This window comes from Pygoscelis adeliae, unplaced genomic scaffold, assembly GCF_000699105.1.
Source record: "Pygoscelis adeliae isolate BGI_AS28 unplaced genomic scaffold, ASM69910v1 Scaffold167, whole genome shotgun sequence".
Classification (NCBI taxonomy): domain Eukaryota; kingdom Metazoa; phylum Chordata; class Aves; order Sphenisciformes; family Spheniscidae; genus Pygoscelis; species Pygoscelis adeliae.
Window position 1 is genome coordinate 5,262,703 of NW_008825428.1, and position 11,398 is coordinate 5,274,100.

Consider the following 11,398-nt stretch of genomic DNA (forward strand, 5'->3'; position numbering starts at 1 on the left):
GTTTAGTGGGCATGGTGGTGTTGGGTTGACGGTTGGACTCGATGATCTTGGAGGTCTCTTCCAACCTTAATGATTCTATGATTCTATGACTTCAGCTGGGCTAGCAGCAGAATCCTAACACAGGAAAACAACTGTACTTGCATCAGTGAGAGCTCCTGCAGAAAAGAATCTTCTTGTGCAGATTGGTGAAGAACAATTCTGCTGAGTTTCACCATACCACTGAGTGCTTCAGCATGGGCTAAGGTAAGGTCCAGACATAAAAATTTACACCTCCAACTATGTTATAGAATGTCTCGTTTAAGGACATGTTTATACTGTGGATAGATTAATGGACTGAGGGACATTATGTGTAAGAAAATTATATGGAGTATGGAGGATGGGATCTTTAGGTCAAAGAGCTGAGACTGTAATCTTTAAAGGTAAGGAGAGTTATATTCAGTTTACCAAGCGTTAGGTACATTTTCAAGCCCCACAAAGGAAAGGGAATTAAAAAGGAAAAAAGGAGACTTCAAACGCAATCAAGTATTTTGAGGGAGCAACTTGTTGATTAAGTGCAAGGGTTGGTTATGCAATGCATTGCTGTGTAACAGTTTTAGGAGAGATATGTTGTCTGCAGATCACTTTCCACCTACTTGATATCAACTGTATGGAGGGGGAAATATTTATCTGACATTAGTGTGAAGGTGCATTTAGAAAAAGCTTTGTACAAGTATGGCAATAGTGACCGATAGGTTTCCTTGGGTACTACAGGTCACTATTGACAAAAAGCATATTATATAAATATTAACAAAATTTCATTTTACTGCATATATACAAGGGATGAAAATGAAATCAAATGATCATTTTATCTTCCATTTTTCTTATCTGCTTGGGGTATCTACTTAGCAGATAAATATTAATGAATAAATATACGAAGCATCTTCCATGAGGTTCTAAGTCTCTCTCACTTTGGAAAGAATGAAAGAAAAAAAAATTAAGAAAGACTTATTTTGGGTGCTTCTTAGCAGAAGATCAGGAACAGATTGAACCTTTGGGACTGACCATCTCAAAGATATCAGTGAGTGTAGTTATAGAGCTTAAAGGGTCTGACTGAGTTCTAAATGCCTAAAGAAAATTAAACACCCATGTCTAACCTCTGAAAATTTTGGTAAAAGAGACTGTAAAACAATAGAACAGAAATATACAGAAAAACGTTACAAGATACAGCTCTGCTGCAGACTAGTGCTTTGGCTATTAGACTTCCTTTCTGTCTCTGCCAACAATTCTTTTGACTTCTGCAGCAAATAAATTATAGATTCTAGAGAGAACAGTTCTATAAATCGCATCACCTTGCAGTTCATTTGGAATCCATCTCATGTTATAAATGACATGAGTCCCACAGAAAGAAATGTATTTTATTATCTAAAGAATCATCATCATCATCACTACCCCAAAGTGACAAAAAATAGACTCCAAATTTCTGATTTTGCCATTTAGTGGTTTTTTTACTGTTTAGTAAAATTACAAATTCCAGAGATCCCTTCTGTGCAATTGGATATCAATCACATATATTCAGAAATATTTGGATTTGGGGCATTCAGAACTGCACCACAGACTTTTTCCAGTCACAATGAAAAAATAACTGGCACCATTAACCATTTTTTCTGAAATTAAAGTCATCCAGTTGATTACATAACAATTTACTGAAATGCAGAATAATACTGGGAAACAGAACTCTTGGTTTCCGCTCTTGATTCCAGGGAAAATGATGGTTAAAACACTAGGTATGTCAGCAAACAGATAAGGAACATTAAAAAAGGCACGGTGAAGTAGAAGAGAATTAGATGTACAATACTGGATTATCATAGGTTTAGTTTGTAGGTTTACCGCATCTAAGATGGATTAAAAGTTAACAACTCTTTAGACACTAAGAGCGCACAAATATTTATTTCATAGTTATAACAGATTTGTCTCATTTTGTACAGATCCTCTTTTTTACCTTCTCATATGGGAGCTAAGAGGTTCCTGATTTGATGAAGTTTAATCTGTAAGAAAATATTATCTTAAATCTTGTTTAATTTGCGGTTTGATTACAAGTAAAATTGATTGTAAAGTTAAGATCTCTTACAGATGCTAAAACAGAATTCCACAAATGTTTCTTTCAGAGTAATAACAGATTTGTCTTGTAGGATTCTGCAGTAATCTGTATAAAAAAAAAAATTCCTGTTAATATATTCAGTAGACCTTCCTTTTTGCCTTGATACGAGAGAGGGAAGTTATTCCTGACTACATGAAATCTAGTCTATAGGAAAATACTATTCTAAGTGGCTGAGAATAAGGAGGATTCCATGCCTAAGTGCTGCAATCTACAACAAAAAGAAAAAGGTCCTCTACACTGGATTTACAATTACCATGATCACACAAAACAGATTAGCACTCTGGGTTTGGAGATAGTTCCACTACTAATGCTACTATTTCCATGTTTTCCATGCAGCTGATTAACAATGAAGAAGCTTTTATGCATTTTTTTCATGTCATCAGGACACCTGCATAGTTTAGGGTATTGCAACGGTTTCCAAACGCATACGTCACTTGATTAGAATTCAGGCTAGATTAATCATGACCAAAAATCATTGTCATCAAATGGTTCTAAAATTATTTCAGCCTAGTTCTAAATATATGTCTGTAAGCATTACTGGATATGTCATATTAAGTACTGTATTTGAAATAGAAGAACACATTTGTCTTCTCTTTGTTCTACATTTACATTCAAGACAAAAGGTAACTTTAATATGTTTTTTGAAGAAATCCACCAATAGAAGCCTCATTCACAAGTTTTAAATTAAACCATTTTTTTGATAATGTACTATTTTTCTTGAAGTCTGATATTCAAATGAAAATGTCTCCTAAATCAGATCAACATTTAGATGAAAAATGCTGCTTTGTGATATATCATTATTTCACTGAGTTAATAATTCATGCTTAAGCAGCATCATTAAACTTTGATTCTTCATATAGATTTTTCCTACTTAAGTATATGTAAAAAAATTACGTATGTAAAATATTCTGAAGTGTATTATAGAAAGGAATTTGCACTTTATTTACTAATATTTGCTGTATTAAACTTGTTAATATTTCCTGCTCCTTGTAATGAGTTATATACTGTTTTACAAAAAATTAAGAAGCACTTGCTTTGAAATTCAGTACAATAGTATCTAGAAGAAGAAATTACAATTGTGTGGCATACTGACTGTTATTCTCTTGTAAGTACCATGCATCAAAGCAGTTTCCTGAAGATCTTTTCAGACATTATAGATTTATGTTGAACATACTTCTAGTACAAGGGAAAAAGCAGCATTCATCAGAACAGGCTGAGTAAAATGACAGAAAACTAGAAATGCAATATAACTGAATAAAGAGATATATATGTATGATTTCACACATGTTGCATTTTTATACAATGGAGATTTTTCATACTTTGTTTAAAAAAGCATTTCATTTCAAAATAAGGGATGTAGAAGTAATTATATTGGACTTTTAAGTATACACAGAAAAAAACTGTGTATGTAGAAAATGTATACCACAGTGGGAAGCTATCAAAGGATGGCCACAGTTTCCAAGGAGATGAAGGGAAGAGGGAGGACAACAAAAACCTTCTTTTCAATTGGAATGAACAGCAACATTCTAAGTTGTTCCTTGTTGCTAAATATAGAAAAAAACACATTAAACTGAAATTATCTGTACCATAGAGTTAGTATTATTTAAAAATAACAACTGAATGGACTAGATACGTAGACATGGGTATATATCAACAACAAAGATAAATGCCTAATAATCCCTACCTTAGCAAAGGTATCATTTTTTGTAAACCACTTAAGAATTTCCATGTTTATTCCAATACCTTGCTGCTTCCAAAAATGCAAAATCTTGCTCTGGTTGTAGAATGAAATCATTTTACTTGACAGATGAAGGAACTAAACCTTGATGTTCACAGAATAATGCAGTTACTAAAGGATGCAGGAAAAAAGACTGAGCATTGTGTCACACCACACACACAAAACGGCAGTGTCAGTAGCCTGGCAACTGCAGCTCTTTAACAGGCACCATTTTAATTTTAACCTAACTCCTTTTTCTCTGCTTCAGCTACTCAGTGTATTTCATTGCTTGTTGTACTTTCCAATTGTACTACAACAACATTTACAGAATAATAACAGCTCTTTAATTCCATCACTTAGCACCCTTTAATTATCGAGAGATGTGCATGCATGTTATAAGTATTCATAAATCTATAACCATCAAGCACAAGCAATAACCTATGCTTATATTGCTAGCAATTGTGGTCTATATGGTGTATGACCTGTCCAAATGAGGACATATGCAATATGGCATGCACACAAAAGTGAATATACAGTATCCTTATATTAAACAATATGCTTCTGTACATACAAACTCCTAGTTTCTGAACAGCTATGTGTAGTAAAGTGTTAGTGTCCTCTGCTTCTGTTCATTCTATTGTCACTATCTTCCAATTAAGTTTGTATGTTTTCTTATGTGGAAAGCTTGCTGTACTCCTGTATGTTTGACATATAAAATTGTTATATCTCATCCAGACTACTGTCCCCAGGTACCAGTATTTTTGTCAATATGTCAGTGACAACGTAATAATTAAAGGTCTTCTTTAGTGATATAAAAGTAACGTCTCCTTAAAGACACTGGGCATATTTACCCATGTTTGTGGGAAAATCCATTGGAGATGAAAATGTGACCTGTGAACCACAGAGTTTCAAATTCATTACCCTATCCAATGGGACCAGTCTGAAACACCAGATAATGGACAAAGAATTTATCTAGTTAAAAACATGAAGATCTTCAAACCTACCAAGAAATGTCTGCATGTCTGCAAGACACAGCGGAAACCAACTTCTTCCTGAGTGTGCCTGCCTCAATAGCACAGAGTCTCATGTAAGAACATAAGCATAATTAGTATTAGCCCTCTTCCAATGGGGCTAGAAAACACCAAGCACATTATAGCCATGTTAAGAAATTAAGTTCTGATTATTATGTCCAGACCCATGAAATAAAGGATAATTGGAAATATTCTGGTACATATGCAACTTAAAAGCCAATAGAAAAATTAAATTTACTAAGACTAAACAGAGCAATGGAATTTCCAAAAACTTGAATGTTCCTGGAAGGAGCATTTAAGAAGCTAGTATGTTTTCTAAATTCTATTCTATGCTATCTATCCATTACACTAAAATGTATTTATATCTATTACTTCATGAATCTGGGGAATCTCAAAAGTAAAAGTAAGCACATCAGAAGATGGGAAGAAATCGTATACTATGAAAACTTTTACAATATGTATATTGTCAAAGATCAGCTGTCATGGATTTTAATAGATCCATACGAAAAAAAGGTTAGAAATAAAGAAATAGATGGCAATGTCATATTTCAGTTATAATTTCTTAAGAACCAGATATCTCAGTATCATTTGAGCTACTCCCTTTAAACAAAAATTCTTCCTACTTTGCATGAAGAACCACAAAATGCTAAAGAATTTTCAGTTCTTGATGTGGACAATCAAACTGCAGTTGCTAATGTAAGTCTCTAAATAGTCTTACTGAAACTGTACACGCACTACTTCAAGCAACTGCTTCTGGGCAAAAGATGAGCAAAGACTGATTACATTAATCATGACAGTCACAACGTAGAATAATGTAGAATAATCATGTAGGTTTATGCACGTACTGCTCTAAACAAAAGCTAAGCCCTTCATACTTCCCAGCAGGATCTAACCTAGATAGTCTACTGCTTGTTAAAGTGTTAGGTTGGTTGCTAGTTTACCACTGAGCAGTATAGACAGTTTGCATGCTTCTCTGCAAAAATCAGAAATTTTTTTTCTACTTTTGTATACAATTCACGGCACACAGACAATCTGTGGCTCCTGAAGAAACAGAAGATTAACCAGAGACAAGAAGAGAGTGCCTTGCACAAGGCTTTGAATTGCAGCAAGATTCTTCGAAAACACCAGAAGCCTCAGCTAGACTCTCGCAATCAGTATTTGCAGATGACATTTCCTAAATTATGATAACCTAACAAGTATTCAAAATGAGTGCATTCAGTTATCCAGATGCTGACTAGGAAAAGAACACTATTATTTAAAAGATCATTTTAAATGAACAAGTGTTCTACTAGCGTTTGCAGACATTTTAAACCTCCACAATAAACCTAGAGCCAAATCACTACTAGAATTGATTTAACCACAGTATCTCTGGCTTCACAAGGGAAGAAGTCCTAAAAATGTTGTGGATCTCTGGCTGAAGTTTGGAAAAAGTCTGGATTTGAAATCACAGCCTGAGAGCGTATTTTACAGAAACAAACACTTGAAATTAAAAACATATATTAATCCAAGATAGATACCCTGCTTAGAAAACCTAAGGCCAACAATTTAACATTAAAAAACCAACTTGGGATAAGTCTTACAAAAGAGTGGTTTTGACTGTCTTGACTACACTACTTGTACAGTTTAACTAAAATATCCTTTATTGTGCAACAAGATAATCTAAAGAGCAATACTAGGGTTTGAAACAGAGTATGGAGAAATGCTGGTATTTCTAATAATACATCACTAGGAATGCTGAACTACGTACCTAATCAACCCAAGACATCATACATAGCAGTGGTAACAAACCCATAATCTATAGAGTATTGGTTAGTCATATGGTACCAGAAATCTAGTTTTCAGATACTGTGTGTAATAGAAAGAAATACATACAACCATGTCTGATCTCAGTATAAAGTATCTAAGACCCTCCGCATGAATTTTGTTCTCATCTTCCAACCCAGAGCTACCACAATCACCAGAAGATTGCTTTTCTGCTGGAAAATTGCAAAGACGACACTTCTGATTTCAGATAAAGTTACCTCTTGACACATCTTGCGCCTGAATCCCTGATGAGCAGCTATTAAAAGATAACTCCACATCTGAAACATTCATATCATGAGTGACGTGTAAAATGAGAACAGTGGAAAAGTATTAAAATCTGCTGGTTTTTAATACTTATGAGCATATAACTGGCATTACCAAGTAATACACAAGAATACAATTAAAGCAGCTGCTGGCCCTTATGTTTCAGTAGCATCTCCTGCATTCTGACTCAACAGCTGAGCATATACTATCAAAACGAGAACCAGAAATTACAGAAATACATGGTTACATAAAAGAGCTTGATACAGTGAAAGAAATGTGACTTATATTTACTTTCCACCATAAATCTATGAAAGCAGCAGTAGATCAAGCTTGCCCAAGGCATGCAGTTAATAAACATTAAAAGAAATCCAAGATATCCTGCAAATGTTGCTATAGTAATGACTCCTCCTCCTTGGAAAATTGTTAATAAAAATATATAGGTATCCAAAGTACAAACTGGAAGTGTCCCTAGGTGAATTTAATATCTTCCAAATATTTTTGTTTTACTCAATTACTGCTTATAGTTATTTTAGTTTACTCCATGCACAGTATATTAATTCCTCCTAATACAAAAAAATTAAATGCTTGATTTCTATCTCATTACATATTAAAGAATTACTACTCATTAAATTATGCAACCTAAAAAATGCAAGTAGGTGGCCACCAAACTTCCAATATCATTTATCCAGCTAGCAACATTAATTTTCAAAAAACTCATTTTAGATGTCCTTATCTATGATTCAAGATCTCATTAAAACTACTAAAAATCCCTTCTCAGTACCACTATGGGAATATTACTTTTGGTACTAGTAATATAATAAACAGCAGCTTAAAGAAGAAAAATATAAGGAAGTAAAAGAGAAAATATTAATTTAAACAATTCTTACTCGTTGTTGTCCTTCATACCAATCATCTTCATCAAACCAGTGGGAAATATAAGTCATCCAAGCCATGATAGAAGGCACAGTTGAAATAAAAAACACAGAACCTGAACACATGTAAGTACAATGAGTCCTGTGCTAAAATTTACTCAAAACTACAAGCTACCCAAAAATCAGATCTGAACTCTGTGATATGATTCTACGTTAATAAGCTTTACATTCATAAATATATAATCTGAAATACTTTTAGCAGAAATTTAAATGCTATGTGTATTGGATTCTGAACTGGAAAACAGAAGTCAACACTAATACAATTACTAGATTATCTATTCCAGTATTTTAAATTAAAGCAGGTTAGTGCTTCTGAGCTCTGAAAATGAGGTGCTGTTTGAGTCACTCTCATTCGTCTCCTAAAAAATTATTTTCTCTCTTTTCAAATGTACTGTCTGTAAGAAACGTGGTTCAGTGCACAAAAGCTTGTATTGAAATGTAAAATACCTTCAGAATCATGGGAAGTGATATGTTTTGCTTATGCAGGGAGTGGTTTCAACTGGCACAGTAGGAGGGGCCACCACCATTATCACAAAGGCCGAACATCTTATGTTTAACAACATTTTTTTTAAAAGGGAAAAAAAGAAAGAAAAAAAGATCTGCATCTCCGTTGTTCACAGCCAGCAGAGCCTGAAGGGCTCAAGCTACAGCCACCAGCACCAGCTGGGAAATTTAAAAAGCCTAATTTTCACTAATTCATCAGAATGCATCTGCTTCTTTTCTCTCCCTCAAGAGAGTTTCACATATCTGACTGTGTTTATTCCTTCTGCATACTATCCTTTTTTGGTATGCTCCGAAGTTTCACATCAGATTTCACAGTGCATGATACATTGAAAACAAGAGGTAAAAAAAGAGAGATAAAAGCTGTATTGCTCACACCACAATTCAGTACTGCAACAGCACACTTCATCAGCTGTGCTGTTTAGGAGACATTATCATACAAATCTTCCTGACTGCATGGTTGCAGCAACTATCAAATCCACAACAGAAATTATGGAGAACTAAAAAACCCCAGTTTCTCAAGAAATCTAGAACCCAGACAACCTCTGCCTTTCTGTACTGGATCAACGAGCTGCTTCCCACAATTGGTAACATAATAAATGCAAAAGCTAGACTGTGAAGCCAATTGTTCAATCAAGAAATAAACAAAGCAAAGTAGGAAAAGAACAGCTGGAAGTACCAGATATTAACCTGGACTTAGTGGTCAACATGACATCATTTCCAAAGAGCAATTCAGTGTTCATTACCAGTCCTACTCTAGCACACATAGTTTCCATCAAGACTATTGTATAAGCAAGCTATGTTCTCAGATACTTAGCAGGGAAATAAAGAAAAGCAGTAATACTTTTGTTTTCCAACCTCTTACTCAGAAATTATGACACCCAAGGGAAAAAAAAAAAGCCACACACACAAAATAATACAAATTTAAATCAAGACACCCACTATATTTATGGAAAGCAGCATTCCCAGATTAGCAGATTTTTTGTGGTTCTACAGTCCTCCAGATAAATGTATACATACACAAGAACATACAGAGGAACTTCCCACCGTACTGCTGAAATTTTTCAGATTACTTGCCCTTTAAGACTTCGGCTCAAACATACACAATGCAAAGTGCACAGAATTGCATGGTCTCATAAACTATATGGGAAACATAGAATTAATTCAGACACCTCTATTCATACGGCTGAAGAAAAGCCTGACCATATCCATTGTCTATGACTAAATGATAAAAATGTTACTGATGTACCACTCCTATGAACAAAAATTTTACGATTTGCTAAACAAATCATATCCACATTATTACTGCTTGTTACACCCCAAAATCACAGTTTCAAATAAATTAATACTAGCACATTTAGGAAAGCCTTTGCTTTCACGCTGCTCTGTCTCTTTATAAGGGCACATAGCATCATTCAGAATCTTGAGCAAAGCATTACATGTAGTTCAACAGTAACAAATTTCTTTCTGTTTTACACCAATAGCTGTCCCACAATGTATGTGAACTGAATTTTCTAGTCTCAATACCAACCTGTTAGAACGATAAGTCTCTCAAGAGAGACTAACACTGTGGTTCACATTTAGTTTCAGGATCATCAGGGAAGCACGGGCTAAATGAATATGGGTACTGTATTATCCTTTCAGTAAGCTGGTGATATCTTCAGCTCAAAGGTACAGACACAATTAAAATCTTCACAGGATAGCGGGTGGGAACTTAAACTGCTAAAAGCAATCTGTTACAGTTACCTGTAAATAAAGTAAAAAGCTTTGTGCTAAATTATACTTGAAAAATAAAGACAAGAAAGACTAGCAGGTGCAAATGCATCATGGGTCCATTATATTTGTTTGCCTATTCCATCATTCATTTCCAACTGCTGGAAAAACTATTATACTATAGGTATAATAATACTCCAGTGAAGGATGAATGAAACTCCGTGTATTGAATATTACAATAAAAATATGAAAAATCTCAAAGCATTCCATCCCTTAATTTTTTATAATTAAGGTTAATCTTATTAAATGTTTTATAAATAACTTAGTATGCACTTAACCTAAGGCCCAGTTGGTACATCTAGTTAAGTGTTCTTTGTTCTTACTTTTAAGGACAACAAAATGTACTCTGATGTCAGAGTCAAAAAAATGAATTTTTGTTCAAACATTGCATGTTAATAAGGAATTTTAATAGATCAGACCAAAAGAGACATCTTTAAGGTGTCTACAGCCATACAATAAATTGCGCAGTAAATGTATTTGCAATATTCCAGAGGGAGTAAAAAGATAAAACAGATCATTTCATGCAGAAACAATTGTTTAATTCTTGAGCTGACATGAGGAAATGGTATGAAGCTGCATCAGGGGAAGTTCAGGTTGGACATTAGGAAAAGGTTCTTCACTGAGAGGGTGGTTTGTCACTGGAACAGGCTCCCCAGGGAAGTGGTCACGGCACCAAGCCTGTCAGAGTTCAAGGAGCATCTAGACAATGCTCTTGGTCATATGGTTTAGTTTTAGATAGTCCTGCGAGGAGTGGGGAGTTGGACTCAATGATCCTTATGGCTCCCTTCCAACTTGAGATATTCTATGATTCTATGATCAAGCCTATGCTGCAGACATTTCACAATTCTCCCTTTGGAACTAGGTACTCTCATTCCAGCAAGTGATAGAATCATTTTATACTTTTCAGAGTCAGGACTTAACTCCTAGAGGGAACATTCTGGTAAAGTAAGTACATTTTAGAAACTAAAGTTGTTATGCATATATAGTAACTAATATGTAAATATATGATACAACAAGAATAATATTATCAATGTATGTTACAAGTCAAAAAGGTCTATTACGATTTAGCACTGACAAACATTAGCTTCTTGTCATTTGAGGTGGAAATTGCAATAGCTATCAATGCTGTAATATAAGACTTCTAGAGAAATACATATAATTATAAGAACATACTTTAAAGAAACCCAAGATATCTTGCCGGGCTCAGCACTTCAGCTTTTTTACACTGCCATGTGCATTT

The 11,398-nt window shown here is 34.4% G+C and overlaps 1 protein-coding gene across 1 annotated transcript in view; it reads right to left on the reverse strand.

Moving 5' to 3' along the window:
* WDR17 (WD repeat domain 17) overlaps nt 1-7,905 on the reverse strand; it is a 49,199-nt gene extending 41,294 nt beyond the window's left edge. The window contains exon 1 of the mRNA XM_009330691.1: nt 7,840-7,905. Within this exon, the coding sequence (XP_009328966.1) occupies nt 7,840-7,905 (66 nt within the window). The remainder of the gene's footprint in view (nt 1-7,839) is intronic.
* Between the last annotated feature and the right edge of the window lie 3,493 nt (nt 7,906-11,398).